This window comes from Dipodomys merriami, unplaced genomic scaffold, assembly GCF_024711535.1.
Source record: "Dipodomys merriami isolate MVZ:Mamm:240054 unplaced genomic scaffold, mDipMer1.0.p SCAF_25, whole genome shotgun sequence".
In the NCBI taxonomy this organism is placed as follows: Eukaryota; Metazoa; Chordata; class Mammalia; order Rodentia; family Heteromyidae; genus Dipodomys; species Dipodomys merriami.
Window position 1 is genome coordinate 22,542,825 of NW_027203937.1, and position 17,326 is coordinate 22,560,150.

Genomic DNA, 17,326 nt, shown 5'->3' on the forward strand with positions numbered 1-17,326 from the left:
CCAGTCAGGATTGCTCATCTAGAAAGTCTGAGCTTCTGATCATCTAACCTTGTTCACGATTTGTTGGCTGTAATTGCCTATTCACTGTTATTCCCAGACTGGAATGTGTGCCAAGAGATGCATACATTAATGCAAGAGTATCACGCTAATCCTCCCTAACCCACTGTGCAGCAGGAGCCTTAGCTCCTCTAGACAGTTGGGATAATTATATGGTAACTTCACCAGATGATTCACTGGCTCTAGGAGCACAAAGTGACCCTGTAGAAGGTTCAGTGGACAACCCCTGAGGTATCACGACCTCTGTCTGACAGTCAGAAGTGGTAAGTGATTTGCACAAATGGGAAACAAAATTCCTGCAAGGATCTGGGCTGGTGATAATGAAAGGGAACAATCCTACATATCCCCTGTTACCTTTCTTTCTCTTTGTAGTCTAAGTCCTGGAGATAGTTCTGTGTTACATCATCTGATAGTTTAATGCGTCATACTGCAGTCGAGTATGGAGACCCGGTAATCCACAGGGGGTCATCTCAAAGCCAGCCCCTTAGCTGAGTCCTAGCACATCATTCCCTCTGTTTTGCTTTGCTTTCAGATAATGCAGTAAATGAGAAAACTTTTTTCTTTTTAGAAGATCAATATCACAATCTTTTAATCATCAAATCAGTCTCTGAGCTAAGATGTCATTATGCAGCACTGTAAACCACTGGTGCACTATAGGCATGGGGGATGGAAGATAAACCCATCTTCAGAAATAGTTCCAATAAGAACACAAACTCTACCCCCTGGTATAATTAACCAACTGCTGGGACTGCCTCCTGAAGAAATGGCACTAGGAGAATTTAGACTGATCCTGAAGGCTGAGCATTCAGCAGCAGCAGCAGTCTTGGTGTGAGAGAGTCCTTTTGTCAGTCCTATGCAGTTTTCATTTCTGCTACATCCCTGTTCCATTTGGTTTTAGTTGTAGGAAGTCAAGGGTAGAAACTGGCAAATAAACTCCAGACAACTCACACAGTCAATCAGTGTCTTATACAGCAAATGCTTAATGACAGGCATCAACATGAGATATAAATATCTACATCACCTGGTACCATTCCCAGTTCATCCACCTACATGCCTCTTCCTCAGATTTGTGTGTGCACACACACACACACACACACCAGTACTATGGCTTGAATTCAGGACCTGGATACTATCCCTTAGATTTTTCCCTCAACTCTGGCACTCTGCTACTTAAGCCACAGCTCCACTAATAGCTTTTTGCTGGTTAGTTGGAGATAAAGAGTCTCACAGACTTCCCTTCCTGCCTGGGCTGACTTTGAACTGCAATCCTCAGATCTCAACCTCGTGAATAGCCAGGAATGAGCCGTCAGCACCCAACAGACTGCTTGCAAGTACTCCAGACTTGCTTCACCCAGGCTTCTGTTCAGCCCATCAAGTAGTTCTCCATTACCCAGAAGTACATGGATATTCTTACTTCAGGCTTCCCTACCTGCAAAACAGATGGCCAGATCTACTGCCCAGCAGGAAGATGCTCTCAGTCATCTTAAGCACTTGTCCCAGTGGGACCAGTCAGAGTTGGGTTACAGTTCCACTGTGTAGTATGGTTATGATTTATTTCTGGTTCATACTACTATAGCAAGACAGTCCTACAGCAGTTGAGGGAGGGGAGAAGACAACGTCACTTTTAATAAGTGAGCTGAGGAAGCAGGTTGGCGCAACAGGGATCTGTGCCAGAGTCTGGATCATTTTGTCATGTAGTTTACTTGTGATCTCTATCTGCCTGGATCCCCAGTTTACCACAATCATCATACAATGAATTGCTAGTTTGTGTTTAGTGAACTGATAGATATATAAATCATTTGGTTCATGGTTAGGTGATTGCTTGATGTTCTGGATTACAATGGGCAATTTTACTTCTGTAGCATCTTGATACTCTTAGGTCTCTAAGCTCTATTGGGGCCCATTTGCCATAAGGTACTTTTTCAAGCGTGAGTAGTTCTGGACTTCTAAAGACAAGACTGCCATCCCAATCCTCAAAGTCTAGACAACTTTCCAGAGTCCCAAGTGTTCTTATCTAACACAGACACATCTCACACTATTGGACTGTCAGGCCATTGAACCATAGAGTCAGTACAACTGTATCTCAGCGAGCCTGGGAAAATGCCTTTCTTCCTTCAGTCCAGATTTAGACGTTAGATATAATGGGTTGCCTGGACTTTTACAATGAATTTACTTCAAGTTATTTCTCTTAGTCTCCTGAAATCTGAGGATCTCGTCCTCCTGAGTAGCTGAGATTACAGGTGTCAGCCACTGCCCTAAGCTTTGACTTCCAGAGCATTTGCCAGTTTCTCTGTCAATATTCTATGGTGAATATTCATCCCTCACACCATGGCCAAAACACTCCTCCTCTCTCTGTAGGAGTTATTAGGGGACCAAAGTAATGTGCGCCCAACTGACTCCTCATTAAAGACTTTGGACACCAAGACCTGGTGGACCTCCCTAATGGGACACACTTTGCATGTGTGGTCATGTGTTGTTGCAAGGAGATTTAAGGGATTTTCATTCAATTACCTCAAGCATTTTCCTTCTGCTGACTGCAAACTAGCTTTCCGTGTAAAAAGGCATAACAGCTTTTTTTTTTTTTTTTTTTTTTTTTTTTTAGTCCTGTGAGTCCTAGTGAATCATAGAGCAGGAGATTGGTTTTGCTGCAGTGAATCACAACCATGAGTATAACTACACGCTAAGCCCTGAGAGTCCTCCTCCTAGTGAGTCATCAAATGTAGGAAGGAGAGGTTTGGCATCATCCCCCCTCTTCTTCCTGAACTCCCAAAGAATTTCAGAATCATCGTGTCACCCAGGGAACATATGTGATCCACTATCATCTCCGTAAGAACTAGCTTCTCTCGTTTGCCTGTAACCTCAACCTGATGATAACCTCTCAGATCCATCGAGCCCCCATTTAAGTCTGTAAGTCCTCTTAGCATCTTGATCTCCCTCAGGGGCTGTCCAGACTTTGCATGGTGTTTGGTAGTTTCCTGACATTAAACCAAAGAAATGAATCTCTGAGGGCCTTGCTTTGAGAACCATGAATTTTTGTTGACTGCTTCCTCTGGTGCCATGCTGGAAGCAGGGCACTATAGGATCCCCATTAACTTAAGAGGAGTTGCTATTGTCCTGATAATTCTTTTTTTTTTTTTTTTTAATGTCCTGGGGCTTGAACTCTGGGCTTGGGCGCTGTCCCTGCGCTCTTCAGCTCCAGGCGAGAGCTCTGCCACTTGAGCCACAGTGCCTCTTCCGGTTTTCTGGTGGTTTATTGGAGATCAGAGTCTCACAGACTTTCCTGCCCAGGCTGGCTTTGACCCTCAGATCTCAGCCCGGCCTGATTATTCTTTTATTTATGTCTTTATGTATATTTGTGGCTTAGAACTTAGAAGTTTTTTTCTACGGTTATCTAGATAACATCCACCATTTGATCTAACTGCCCATCTGTTCTCAGATGTAACTTTTACTCTTTAAAAAAGTTTAAGGGGAGCCAGGCGCCGGTGGCTCACGCCTGTAATCCCTAACTACTCAGGAGGCTGAGATCTGAGGATCGCGGTTCAAAGCCAGCCCAGGCAAGAAAAATCTGTGAAACTCTTATCTCCAATAAACCACCAGAAAATCAGAAGTGGTGCTGTAGCTCAAGTGGTAGAGCAGTAGCCTTGAGCTGAAGAGCTGAGGGACAGTGCCCAGGCCCAGAGTTCAGGCCCCATGACCAACAAAAAAAAAAAAAGTTTAAGGGGAGCTGGGTGCCAGTAAATATTGAGATATTCTTGCACATCTAAAAGACACATGCCTGTTCCTTCTGTGGCTGTTGGACACAGGTGAGATGATGGTAACCACAGGGTCACGTGACCATTGATCATTCACAGATTCAGAGATGCCAGAAATCACATTCAGCGCCCTGAACTTCCAACCAAATTGAGATAAGTATATCCTTTCTTTATCTGTTTTCTGTAGTAGGAAGAAAAATATAACACTAATAGAATGACAACAAAATTTAAAAAGCATATAGGCAAGTATTTCCCCAAAATTGTTAACACTGCAGAACCATAATTCCTGACACTCAACAGACCTTTTCACTGCATAACAGCTTTTGTAATTGCTTATAAAATCATAGCTTTCAAAATCATTATCCCTACGTGAATTTTAAGAGTTCCCCTCCCTTCTTGGGAACTAATGGCTTAGCCTAGTATTTGATATCTGGTATCTTTACCTATTCAGTTGTCAGCCCTGACTGGCCCCATGGTGCAAGCATCCGAATAGCACACAGCAGGCATCTGCCCCATTTCCTGACAGCTGGAGCTACCAGGTGTGGGGTGCTTACTTAAGAACTATGAAACTCTGCTCCTGCCTCAGCTGAGTTAGAGACATGAAGAAAAATATCCACAAGTCTATGTGGACCCTCAGATCCCAACTGCATCCCTCTCTTCACTTATGAAAGAACTGAGAAGGGTGATGGGACTCTGTATGCAGAACTACTGCAGTGTGTTGGGCATAGAAAATGTGGGGAAAGGGAGTTTTGCTGTTTTCTTAACTTACCATAAATGTGTGGTACCATACAATTGTATATGCCAGAAATTTATTTTTTACCCTCTGGAGGCTGGAATTGTCAAGATCCAGATAATGGCAGCCCAGCCATGTAGACTGATTGCATATATTGGCTATGGTGGTGTTCTTTGTAACTATTCACCATAGCCAATATATGCAGTCAGTCTACATGTCTCTGAATGGATGGGTGGATCAAGTAAATGTGGTATATATACACAGTAGAATTTGCTCATCCATTACAAAGAATGGCATTGTATGATTTGTAAAGAAATGGAAAGACCTGGAAAAAAAATATTGTGTCGAGTGAAGTAAGTTAGATCCAGAGAGACCAAGGATGCTTTCCTTCGTATGTGGAAGCTAGATTTAGCTTATGAACTTATAAGTAAATAATTTGGCTGGTATGCAAGTGTATACTGAAATACAGTATATTCAAGGGGGAACTCTTATTTCAATAGAGTAATTCCTTAGAAAGGCAAAGTCATAGTTCAACCAAATAAACACCAGGAAATGGGTACCTGAAAGGGTAGGGTGAGGTCAAAGGGAGAGGGATAGATGAATGAAGTGAGGGGAGAATGCAGTGAAGAATTCAGTGCATATCCTATAAAATTAAGGTGAAGGAAGAGGTGGAATGGGGAGGGATGGGTGAGAATGTTGAAAGGGGTGACATTGATCAAGATGCATTACATTCATAAACGGCTTTGTGTAATGGCACCTCCTTTGTACAACTACTTCAAGATAATGTAGTAGTAGTAATAAAAAGACACTGGCAGATTCAGTGACCTCTGAGGACCAGCTACCTGTTTCGTGGATGACATCGCTGTTGGGTCCTCACAAGGAGGAAAGGGCTAGAGAATATTTTCTGGTCTCTTTTTGAAAGACACTACTCCCCACTCTTGACCCAGTCATCTCTAAAGACCCCACTTCCAGATGTCACCACCTTGGAAGTTAGGTTTCAACATAAGTATTGGCGTGAAGGGGAAACACAACTATTTGGGACTGTTGGGTGATATTGCAGTGTGCAGTTGGGCATGTGAAAGTGAGGTCACCACAGTCGAATGGTCACAGTGCTACCTGAGTATGAAGCCCACCTCTCAGAGCAGAAATAAATATCCTCATCTCTTGACCTGAAGTTGCCACAGTCTGAATGGTCACAGTGCTACCTGAGTATGAAGCCCACCTCTCAGAGCAGAAATAAATATCCTCATCTCTTGACCTGAAGTTGGCATTAAGTGTCAGGGTGTTGAAGGAAGAAATCCTGTAGGAAAGGCCAACACTGGGACTACAGAGTACAGACATCTGCAGATAGATAGAGGAGTGATGCAGGTCCTGGACCCTCATTTATATATGCGTTTCACTCAAGGAAATAAATCTGTGTTCCTGTTGTCTTCTAGAATTAATAAAGCCTTTAAGATCCAGTCCTTTCTAGCTGCACACAAATGGATCAAAGACTGGATATATCTATCAAGACCAGAATAATAAATGGAAAGTGTTGCCTCTCAGAGTAAAATATGGTGGGGGCCGTGCAAGGGAAATTAAAGAGAAAGTAGAGACCCAGAAACACAACAAATCAAAGAAAGGTTAAACAAATGGGAGTGCATGAAGTTGCAGAGCTTCTGCATGGCAAAGGACATAGCTAGCAAGATCAATAGAAAGCCCATGGATTGGGAGAACATCTTCACTAGCCACACAACGGACAAGGGTCTCATATCTAAAATATACCTGGAATTCAAAAGCTTAAATCCCCCAACAACAAATCCTCAAAGAAACAACTGCCCAATAAATAAGTGGGCTAAAGACTTAAAAAGAAAATTCTCTGAAGAGGAAATAAGAATGGCCAATAAACACATGAAGAAATGCTCAACCTCTCTACCATAAAAGAAATGCAAATCAAAACAACATTGAGATTCCACCTCACCCCAGTTAGAATAGCTATAATCAAGAACTCTAGGATCTGGGAAGGTGGCTCAATGGTAGCACTCTTGCCTTGCATGCCTGAGGCCCTGGGTTCGATTCCTCAGCACCACATAAAAAAGCCAGAAGTGGTGCTGTGGATCAAGTGGTAAAGCACTAGCCTTGAGCTGAAGAGCTGAGGGACAGCACCCAGGCCCAGAGGTCAGGCCCCACGACTGGACCCAAAAAAAGAAGAAGAAGAAAAAAAAAAGAACTCTAATAACAACAGATGCTGGAGTGAATGTGGCCAGAAGGGAACCCTATTGCATTGTTGGTGGGAGTGTAAACTTGTTCAACCACGCTGGAAAGTAGTATGGAGGTTCCTCAAAAGAGCTCCTCTATGATCCAACAATCCCACTTTTGGGCATTTACCCACACACACAAGACCATACTAAAGCTACCAGCACAACTATGTTTATTGCAGCGTTATTTACCATAGCTAAGATATGGAACCCCTCAGGAGATAAATGGATCAAGAAAATGTGGTATATATAAACAATGAAATTCTGTGCCTCCATCAGAAAGAATGGCACTGCCCCATTTGTTAGGAAATGGAAAGAGTTGGAAAAAATTATATTAAGTGAAGTAAGCCAGGCCCAAAGAAACAGGTCCCATGGTTTCCTTTATTTACAATAACTAGTATATATCTGAGACAAGCAGAAAAGGTCAGATAAGATGATGTTAAGCTAAATGAACCCCAAGATAAGGACACGTGATTTTTTCTTTCTTGCTATTGTTTCTAATGTATTTATAAGGTACCACTTGATTTTTTTTTGTTGCTTTGTATGTCCCTCCCCCACAGTATAACCCCTGTTTTCACTGTATTTGATGTTAGTATAAAATTTGGGGAGCAAAAGGGAAAAAACAAGTTGTTTAAATAGGGATACAGGTGGACCCATTGCAACAAAGAGATGTATAAGACATTATGTCGAAAAACAAACTTTACAATTTAGGGGAGGAAGGGGGAGGGGACAGGGCAGGGGAATGTAGCTGTGGAGATGGAGATGGGAGGGCAGGGATAGTAGAGGAAAAACAAAGGAGGAGGCAACAATGCTTGATAAGAAATGTACTCATTACCTTGCTCATGTGACTGTAATCCCTCTGTACAGTATTTTCACAATAAAAAAAACTTATTTAAAAAAAGAAATTAAAGAGAAAGGATGGCCTTGGGGCTCACTGTAGACAGAGCACACTGGCTTATAGACAAAGATCTTTTTTCCAGTTTTATTGTAGAGTACACCTTGTGTTTTACTGTGTACTTTATAGCTCTCCATCTCTGCTGCTGTGCCAGCAGATTTTTCCCTCCAATTTTTCTTCTTTGGGACATAGGCCTCCAGGTCTCTGTTTCTTGTTTTGCCATAGTGGACTTGGGTCCTAAGTCCTGCTTTTGGGTTCCTCCATTGCCTACTTAGTCTCCCCTCAACATGATGGGCAGTTTGGCAACACTGAGATATTCCACCATATTGTGGTGTAGCCACATGCTTGCTTCTCTACACAGAGAGCCACAAACCTGGCCTGTGAAGGTTACACTTTCCTCTGAAATCCCCAAGTAGACTTTCTAGTCTATATCCTTTTATTTAAGGAAGTCTAGGACCCTCATACTAAGCCCAAAGGTTTCCGGGCTGCTAGGGCTGCCATTATCCTCCTACTTCACTTTGTACAGCATGTGGACAGTGAGTGCCTAGCCTTCCCCACCCCCAAACATCATTGATAGAACACCAAGGCGCATCATAGTAGACTGTTAATGAAGATTTGGAGACAAGAGGAGCGTCAAGGAGCATGAAGCAACCAAAAAAATGTTAGATGGCTTTTCTTGACTTTCTTGGGAATTTCTCATCAGCTATCTTCCGTCCTGGATTCAAGTCTTCTGCCATCGGCCTTCTCTTCCTACCCAAGCCTTTCTCTTGCATTCCTTCCTCTTCCAGTTCTGAATTTATCCCTACAGTTCATCATTTAGACAACACAGATCAATTTCTAAATTTCCTTTGTGCTGGTCCTGCAGCTTGAACTCAGAGCCTGGGTACTGTCCCTGAACTTTTTTCCCCTTCTTTTTCTTTTTTTCTCAAGGCTGGCACATCACTTGATCACAGCCCTATTTCCAGCTTTTCTTAGTAGTTAATTGGAGATGAATCTCACAAGGACTGGGAATGTGGCTTAGTGGTAGCGTGCTTGCCTAACATGAAGCCCTGGGTTCAATTCCAGGTTCAATTCCTCATGCCACAGAAACAGAAAAACCCAGAGGTGATGCAGTGACTCAAGTGGTAGAGAGCTAGCCTTGAGCAAAGAAAGCTCAGGGACAGTGCCCAGGCCCTGAGTTTAAGCCCCATGACTGGGGGGGAGAAGGGGGAAGCATCTCACAATTTTCCCTCCTGGGCTAAATTTAAATAGCGATCCCCAGATCTCAGCCTTCTGAGTAGCTATGATTATAGGCATGAGTCCCAGTAACCTGGCTAACAAACATCATTTTATCTGTTCACAGATTCTCTGGGTCAAAGGCAGAGAAGGACAGGGCAGGGCAGGAAGCCTTAACATCAAGGATAACTTGAGTGGCACTGAGCTGGGGAGACTTCAGCAGCTGAGGATGACTTGAAAAACAAAGCTTCATCACCTATATGTCTGGTGTAATGCCTCAAAAGCAGGGCTCCACTGGGACTGACAACTGAAGCACCTCTTGTCCGAGTAGCTTAGGGATCCTCCCAGTATGGTGGTCTCATAGTAGCCAGACTTCTAACATGGTGGGTCAAATTTCCAGTGAGTACTAGAACACCAAAAAGCCTTTAAAAACTATTGGGTCTTAGAAGTCACCCAGGCAGACTCAGAGACCTCGAAGCCAGTGTCCAATGTCAATCTCAGGAGGCTTCTGTGACTGCCAGTTATGAGCACCACAGGTTGGAGTGGGGTGATGAAGAATGGAGCACCCCCTCTCCTCCAGGGAAATCCTTTCTCAGGTCTTAATGTCTCTCTCCTAGTCCTATGGAGCAAAGACTTCCCTAGGGCTTGTCTTTCAGCATATGGGTCAGGGGCAGTGGCTCTGATCTGTGAAGAAACCTCATAGATAATAATAATAATATAAAAAGCTAATCCACCTCTGAAAGCAGCTGGTTCAAGAGTCTCAATCCATTCTTCCTGAGGATGCAGTATGTCAGAATCTATCAAGATGCGATTCAGAAATGAGGTGTCTGTGTAGGAGTCACTTGTGTGCTGCTGGTCAGTCTGCTCTCTGGAGGGCAGTAACAGTGTCCAGTCTATGCAGCTTCAGGGGAAAGACGTGGTCCTAAGGAAATACTGCTTGGGTAGCTCTGAGAGCCAGATTGGAAACTGATTACAGACATGACAATTGCCCAGGGATGAAGAACTTGAAAGCAACTGAGACCAGGTAATTATATGTAAGAAAACTGCCTGATTTTGTGTTGAACAGCCTGATCCCTGGGCAAATCTTCACTCTGCTCCTGTCATGCTGAAGGTAGTTCCAAAGTTGCCAGATTTTCTTAGTATCCAAGAGATGAAGGAAATCTAGGTCACTTGTTCTATCTACAGATCTGTAAATGCTGAAAAATCTCTGTGCAGGACAAACCCATTTGAGACCTGACTGCAACAAGTGAGCTGTGAGCTTGTATACCCCATAGCGTTAAGTCTCGTTTACTGGGCACCAGAGGATCTTCGAATTAGCAGAGCTCAAACCCTGCCTCCTCACCCTTCATATCTAGAGAACACAAACACCTTCCCGCCTGACCCTGATCTGGACTGGTTAACGTGAGCGCAGCCTTCCCATAACAACAGCTGCACTGAAAGGGCCTTCTTAGACTTCTGTGACTTAAGCAAGAAGATTATACCAGCAAATCCCCACAAGCCAGCAGGCCAGGGTGGGGGCAGGGAAGGGAAGGAAGGGCAGGGAAGGGACTGGCAGACAAGAAAGGTCCTCCTCTTCCCTGGGCCCCCCATCAGCCAGGTGTAGCCAAAGCAAACAGTCCCCTTTTGTTGAGCAAAGATAGCTGGCTATTTTTCCAAAGGGATTTTTGGTAGTAATGAAGGGAAAGCACAAAGGGATATAAACAGAACGAGATGGCCTAGAAATGGGAGTGTTTACAGAGCTTGGGTTTTGGAACCCAAGAGGGTTACAATATACTAGATAAACGGGGCCAGGGAATCCCCTGGGAGAAAGAGAGGGGGGAGAGGAGAGGAGAGGAGAAAGGCAGAGACAGAGAGAGGATTTCCATCAGAAAGAGATTTATATGCTGAGGAAGCAGAAATTAGAGGGAAAAGTGAGGAACTTCTGAGTGGAAAGGGGGCGAGAACAATTGTCCCTCCCACGCCGGACGGGAAGGGTCGTCTCTGCAGAAAGAGGCGGAGTAGGGAGCCGAGTATGCAGGATTCCCACGCGCGCGCGGAAGGGACCAGTCTCTTCGCAGTCTTGGGTCCCGGGAAGGTTTGAAAGCTGCGGTGCCTCCGTGACGCCGGGAAAAAGATGGGGCGGTTGCCATGGAGACGTGGAGCACACATCGGAAATAAATAAATAAGCAGGCAGGTTGCCGACGCCGCCGACGCCGCGCCCCCGCGGGACCCGCGCGCGCCGGGGAGGGAGGCCCAGCGGGCCCGGGTCCCCGCAGCCCGCGTGCGCCCGCGCCATTGGCAGAGCCAGAGGTGGAGGCGGCGGGGGGGGGGGGGAGTGTCACCCTCCCCCCGAGGAAGGGGGGTGAATGGTACAGTCCTCCGCCCGCGCCCTAGTCAGTCCTGCCCGCTGCACAAGGAGGCTCTCGCCCAGCCCCGCGCAGCCGCCGCCAGCCTCGCGGCGCCAGCCCCAGCCCCGAGGCGGCGATGGAGGGAGTCAGCAGCCACCGGACCCTGTCTTACAGCCGCTGGAGCTACGACAGGTAAGGCGCAGCGTCCAGACCCCTCCCCGCCCTCGGGTATCCGGAGGAGCTCCGGCCCAGGTGCGCTCACACGCCTGCGGGGCCAGGGCTGGAGGACGCGGCGGGCGCGGATAGCGGTTACCGCTCCATTCCCACCGGGTGCGGGGAGTCCGTGGGCCCTCGAGGCGCGCTCAAAGCCACGGTGGGGCTGCGGGACACCGCGAGGAGGGGGCGCGCCGAGTGCCCCGCAGGCCGCGCCCCGCAATCCCGGGGTTTGCGCCTCGCTGTACTCCCCCCCCCCCCCGCAACACCTCCTAGGCGCGCACGGAGGATGCCCGCCGGCGAGAGTGCCCATCGCCTCCCGATCGCCGCCCCCGGGGCGGGTGCCTGCCCGGCTGAGCGAGGGGGCACCGCCGCCGGAGGCCGGCTGTGCGTCCCGGCGCCACGGCGCACGCCCACCGGGTTGCCAGGCGATGGCGCGCGGCTGTCCGCGTGGGTGGCTGGCATGGAGCCGCGCTCCCCCCCACGCACTGGTCCTGGAGGAAGAGATCGTCCTCCCAGGAGAAATGAGGAATAAGAACCAGGGAAGGAGTTGGTGATGAAACCGAGTAGATTGGCTCTGTGATAGGCCAGTCCCCTCCTTCGCCGTCCCCCCCCCCATTGGGGTGTTAAATGATAGTAGTTCATTTTGGAGGGCGGAGATGGGAGGGAGATGCTGAACATCTCCAGGATTCTGGAGTCAAATCTGATCCCTCGTGAGGGGGTGGGAGAGAAACGTAATTAACTGGATGCTTTTCGCCCCCTTTCCCCCGCTTGGTGTCCTTCCCTTCCAAGTCTGTTGTGCCTTTGACAGTTCTCGTTTTCCTAGAGGCAGAGGAACAGGTGTCCATGCTTCCCTAGTCGAATTCTCCCGGGACTCCTCTTCCCGGATCCCGGATCCCGTCTGTCACCCTCCGTCTTCACCTGCCCCTCCGTACTCCTGACTCCCCCCTCCCCCCCCCAGCTGTATACCTGTGCTATTTATGCCCCAGCTCCCTCCCTCCACCTCTTCCTGGGTGTTCATTGCCTCTCTGGGGGAAATATACCATCTGAATGGCTGCTTCCCTTTCCCCATCAACCTGGAATGAATGCACAGCCTTAGCAGTCTGTCCACCACCACGCGATTCCAGTCAGGTTGCCCTTTCGAAGAGCAGTGTTCTGTATAGAAAAGAACCCTAAACTTGTTGGGATATTCAGCTTCAAATCGCATAACCTTACACACTTGCGTGGAGATCTCTAATCACACATTCGTGTATGTAGACAATAGATACACACTGAAGGCAAACTATATAGTGAGCGCTGGAAATAAGGAGATTAAGAGCTACAATCCCTTCTCCCAGAAAGCGCTGACGTCTCAAGTCTGGGAGATGTAAATGACACCGCGTGCCAAATGCCTGATACATGTAGGGGGGGAAATACAGCATGCTAATTCTCTCAGTAGTAACTAGACTTTTTTCTGGAAAAAAAAAAAAGCATAGCAGAAAGACTTGAATTAGACAATGTGGATTCAATGTGGATTGACTCCACTCAACTAACCTTGGACAAAGAATTTTCACTCAGTTTCTGCATCTATAAAGTGGGACATGTTTCAAGAATTGATGTAATAAGGGGCTGGGAAGGTGGCTCAGTGGTAGAGCGCTTGCCTTGCATGCCTGAGGCCCTGGGTTCGATTCCTCAGCACCACATAAGCAGGAAAAAAAAGCCGGAAGTGGCGCTATGGCTCAAGTGGTAGAACGTTAGCCTTGAGCTGAAGAGCTGAGGGACGGCTCCCAGGCCCAGAGTTCAGGCCCCACGACTGGACCAAAAAAAAAAAAAAAGAATTGATGTAATAAATAAAAAGGACTTGGCATATATAAGCAATAAGGAATTCCAGTTATTTTATTGGTAAATATTATAGATGTCTCTAAGAACCCTGGTTTTCAGAAGTTCAGTTTGAAAATCATTGTTCTCCTTTTCTTAGACTATGAAATAAAAGTATTACCTGGGGTTCTGTCTCCAGACTCCTTCTCATCCTGACATTTGAGGAACCCATCTCATCCTCATGATTTGAGGAGCTACATAAAGAAAACTGCTTCCCTTGTCCAAACTACACAGAATTTTGAAGGTTCGGACCCTGGCCTCCATATTTGTGTAAAACTTCCCAGGTATAGGACAGCAGGCTTGGCTGTTTTCTGAAACTACTGGTCTTTGCCATTCATCTCTATTTTCTAATTAGAACTTGGTTTTGCATCGTTGTATTACACACAAAATAACAATAAATTTGTTAAAATACTACCCAAGCAACACATGCATAGGGGCATACAGGTATTGGTATTCTGGCTGAGTGCTGGTGACTTGGACCTGTAATCCTAGTTACTCAAGAGGCCAAGATCTGAGGATTGCAGCTCAAAACCAGCCCAGGCAGAAAAGTTCTTGAGTCTCTTATCTCTAATTAATCAGCAAAAAGTCAGAAATCAGAGGTATGCCTCGAGTGGTAGGACAGCAGCCCTGAGTTCAAGTCCCAGTTCTGGCACACACAAGGGAAATTCTTTGATTCTGAGCCTCCAATCCCCTCCCTCACCCCCATTCCTACAATTTCAAACTTAACTTTTCAACCCTCTACTCTGGCTTCTGTCTCCAACACATCTTTGGATCTGGGAAACCCACTCTTCTTCAATTCTGCAGTGGGTTTATTTAAGCTGTTTACTCCCTTTCCTTCTTGGGGCATATGTGTATCAGATTATCTATGGGTGGTATGAAGATGCTCCTAAACTTAGTGACTGAAACTAACAACGGAATGAATTAGCTCCAGAGTTTTTGGATCCTAACTTTGGACTGGGCTCAGTGGATGATTTTTTTTGTGTGTGGTCTTGTTCAGGACTCAGCTTTTCTGGACTGGGTTTTGCTTATATGTCTGGCGCCTCAACTGCAAGGCCAGAAAAGCTAGGTCTTGCTCTGTATGCTCTCTCCCTCTCCCTCTCCCCACTCTTTCCCCTCTCTCTCCTCTCTGGCTTGTATGGGTTTGTTCATATGGTGGCAGTGACGGAGCAGAAGGTTCAAGGCCTCCTGAAGCCTAAGTTTAGGATTTGTACAAACAACACTGACACATTGAACTGCTCAAAGTAAGTCACAGTTCCAGCCCACATTCAAGGGGAAGAGAATGAGATTCACCTTTGAAGGGAGTGATATCAAACCACTCTATTGTCCACCACAGAATGTTGCCAATTTCCTTTTGATTTCCCATTGTCCAGATGGGAACATATCACAGCTTTCTCTTCTGTGCCATTCCTTCCATGCCATTCTCTCCTCAGGCTTCACCCTAGTCTCTTAGCACCTCCATGCTCACTCTTCCTTCCTTCCTTCCTTCCTTCCTTCCTTCCTTCCTTCCTTCCTTCCTTCCTTCCTTCCTTTTCTTCCTTTCTCCTTCCCTTCTCCTTCCTCCATTTCTCTCTTTCTTCCTTTCTCTCTCTCTCTTTCTTTCTTTCTTTCTTTTCTTTCTTTCTTCCCCTCTTTCTTTTTTTTTTTTTTTTTTTTTTTTGGTGCAGGCCTGGGGCACTGGCCCTGATCTTTTTTAATCAAGTCTTAAACTCTACCTCTTAAGCCACACTTCCATTTCAGGTTTTAGGATGGTTAATTGTAGACATTCCTGCCTGGATAAGCTTTGAACCACAATCCTCAGATCTCAACCTCCCGAGTAGTTAGGATTACAGGCATGAGCCACTGGCACCCAGCCACCTCCATGCTTTTAACAACAACAAAAAAAAATCTATGTGTTCAGCCAAGCCTTTTGTAAGATTTAGCTCTACATCTAAATATTCTACCAACTCAGCTCAACGCATTCAAAACAAGGCCCTGCCCACATACCTCTTCATTCTCTAGTCAGCACGTTCTACTCAAGTGAACTTTGCAGAACTTTTGAGTATGAGCTCTCCAAGTCATTTTATCTGTTTGTCCTTGTCTAGATCACAAATTGTCCTGGAGATAAAAGTGCAACCATGTATGTGAAATGACTGGCACTTAGTAATCCAGCCATATCCTAATACTTTGGCACTCAGTTAACCATTTGGTCTTCACTGAGCTCCAGGCATTTTCTTAAGACTCCTCAGTGCCCATGTCAGTGACCACACTAGCACTCTTTATTCACAATTCCTAGACCTTCACACTCTAGAGACTTTCCCCAAGTTATTCACAGGAGAAATTCCTAGAGCTGGATACCTAGAATTGCTTCACTTCACACATCAGAAACAGTGATGTTCCAGTCTTTGGCCTTAGGCCCCTCCCCTGTATGTTGATGCTTCTACCCCATAGGTCATCTGGTGTCTTCATTTCCATATTATCTCTTGTTCTGCTGCCTCTCCTCTTCTCTTCCAAGCTTGGACCACATGTCCTGTTCTTCTCATGCTCCAGCATTCTACCACAAAAATGACACTGCTAAGCAGATCACCACCACTTTTCTAGTCTTCGTCTTCAACTCACAGTGTATAATGTCTCTTAATCTTTTACTCTCTGGTTAGCCTCACTCCTGTTTTAAGTCCCCCAATTCCCACAACAACTCTTCCAAGCCTTCTTCAATCTCAGGACTCCTCTCTATGTGTTCTTTGTCCACACCCCCAGACTAAGCAAGTACCCTTGTCTCTCTATCCTTAGAAAACTGACTGTAGGGGCTCAGAAAGTGGCTCAGTGGTAGAGCGCTTGCCTTGCATGCATGAGGCCCTGGGTTTGATTCCTCAGCACCACATAAGCAAAAAGAAAAAAGCCAGAAGTGTCGCTGTGGCTCAAGTGGTAGAGCGCTAGCCTTGAACTGAAGAGCTGAGGGACAGCGCCCAGGCCCAGAGTTCAGGCCCCATGACTGGACCCCCCCCCCCAATAAAAGAAAACTGACTGCATTGGGCCTGACCATCTGCCACTTTTTTTTGTATACATTTTTATTGTAAAGATACTGTACAGAGGGGCTACAGTTACATAGAAAAGTAATGAGTACATTTCCTATCAAGCACTGTTACCTTCTCCTTTGTTTTTCCCCTACCATCCTTTCCCTCTCCACCTCCCTGACTCCTCCCCCACATCAAGTTGTAAAGTTCGTTGTTTAACATAGTGTCTTGTAGATCTCATTGTTACAATGAGTTAACTTGTATCCTTGTTTCAGCATTTTGTTATTTCCCTTCCCCTCCCCAAATTAAAAAAATGTATATACAAGATGCAGGGCACTGGAATCAAATACAATGAAAACAGGGGTTATACCGTGGGAGGAGAACATACAAAAGAAATAAAAAAAATCACATAGTGCATTATAAGTACATTAAAAACAACAGCAACAAAGATAAAACCTCTTGTGTCTTTATCTTAGGGTTCATTTCGCTTAGCATCATCTTACATGGTCATATGTACGTAGCTTTTGACCTTTTCTGCTTATCCTAGACATATACTAGTTATTGCAAATAAGGGTAACCATGGGACCTATTTTTCTTTGGGCCTGGCTTACTTCACTTAATATATTTTTTTTTCCAAGTCTCCATTTCCTAACAAATGGGCAATGTCATTCTTTCTGATGGAGGCATAGAATTCCATTGTGTATATATACCACATTTTCTTGATATACATTCATCTACTGAGGGGCATCTGGGTTAGTTCCGTATCTATGGTAAATAATGCTGCAATAAACATAGTTGTGCTGGTAGCTTTAGTATAGCCTTGTTTGTGATCATTTGGGTAAATCATCTGTCACTTTTTGATCTTTACACCCCTTGTGGGGACTTTTTAATTATTTTTTTGTACAAATACTGTACAGAGGGGTTACAGTTACATGTAACTGTACATTTCCTATTGAGCATTGTTACTTCCTCTTTTGTTTTTCCCCTACCATCCCTTCCCTCCCACCTCCCCAACTTCTCCTTTGTTTTCAACTTAGTGTCTTGTATATT

At 45.6% G+C, this 17,326-nt stretch overlaps 1 protein-coding gene across 2 annotated transcripts in view; it reads left to right on the plus strand.

The window, feature by feature from the left end:
* Positions 1 to 11,337: 11,337 nt before the first annotated feature.
* Positions 11,338 to 17,326, plus strand: part of Tub (TUB bipartite transcription factor) — an 83,833-nt gene continuing 77,844 nt past the window's right edge. For both annotated transcript variants that reach the window (XM_070035239.1, XM_070035241.1), the window contains exon 1: positions 11,338 to 11,408. In XM_070035239.1, the coding sequence (XP_069891340.1) occupies positions 11,353 to 11,408 (56 nt within the window). In that variant the 5' untranslated portion in view covers positions 11,338 to 11,352. The remainder of the gene's footprint in view (positions 11,409 to 17,326) is intronic.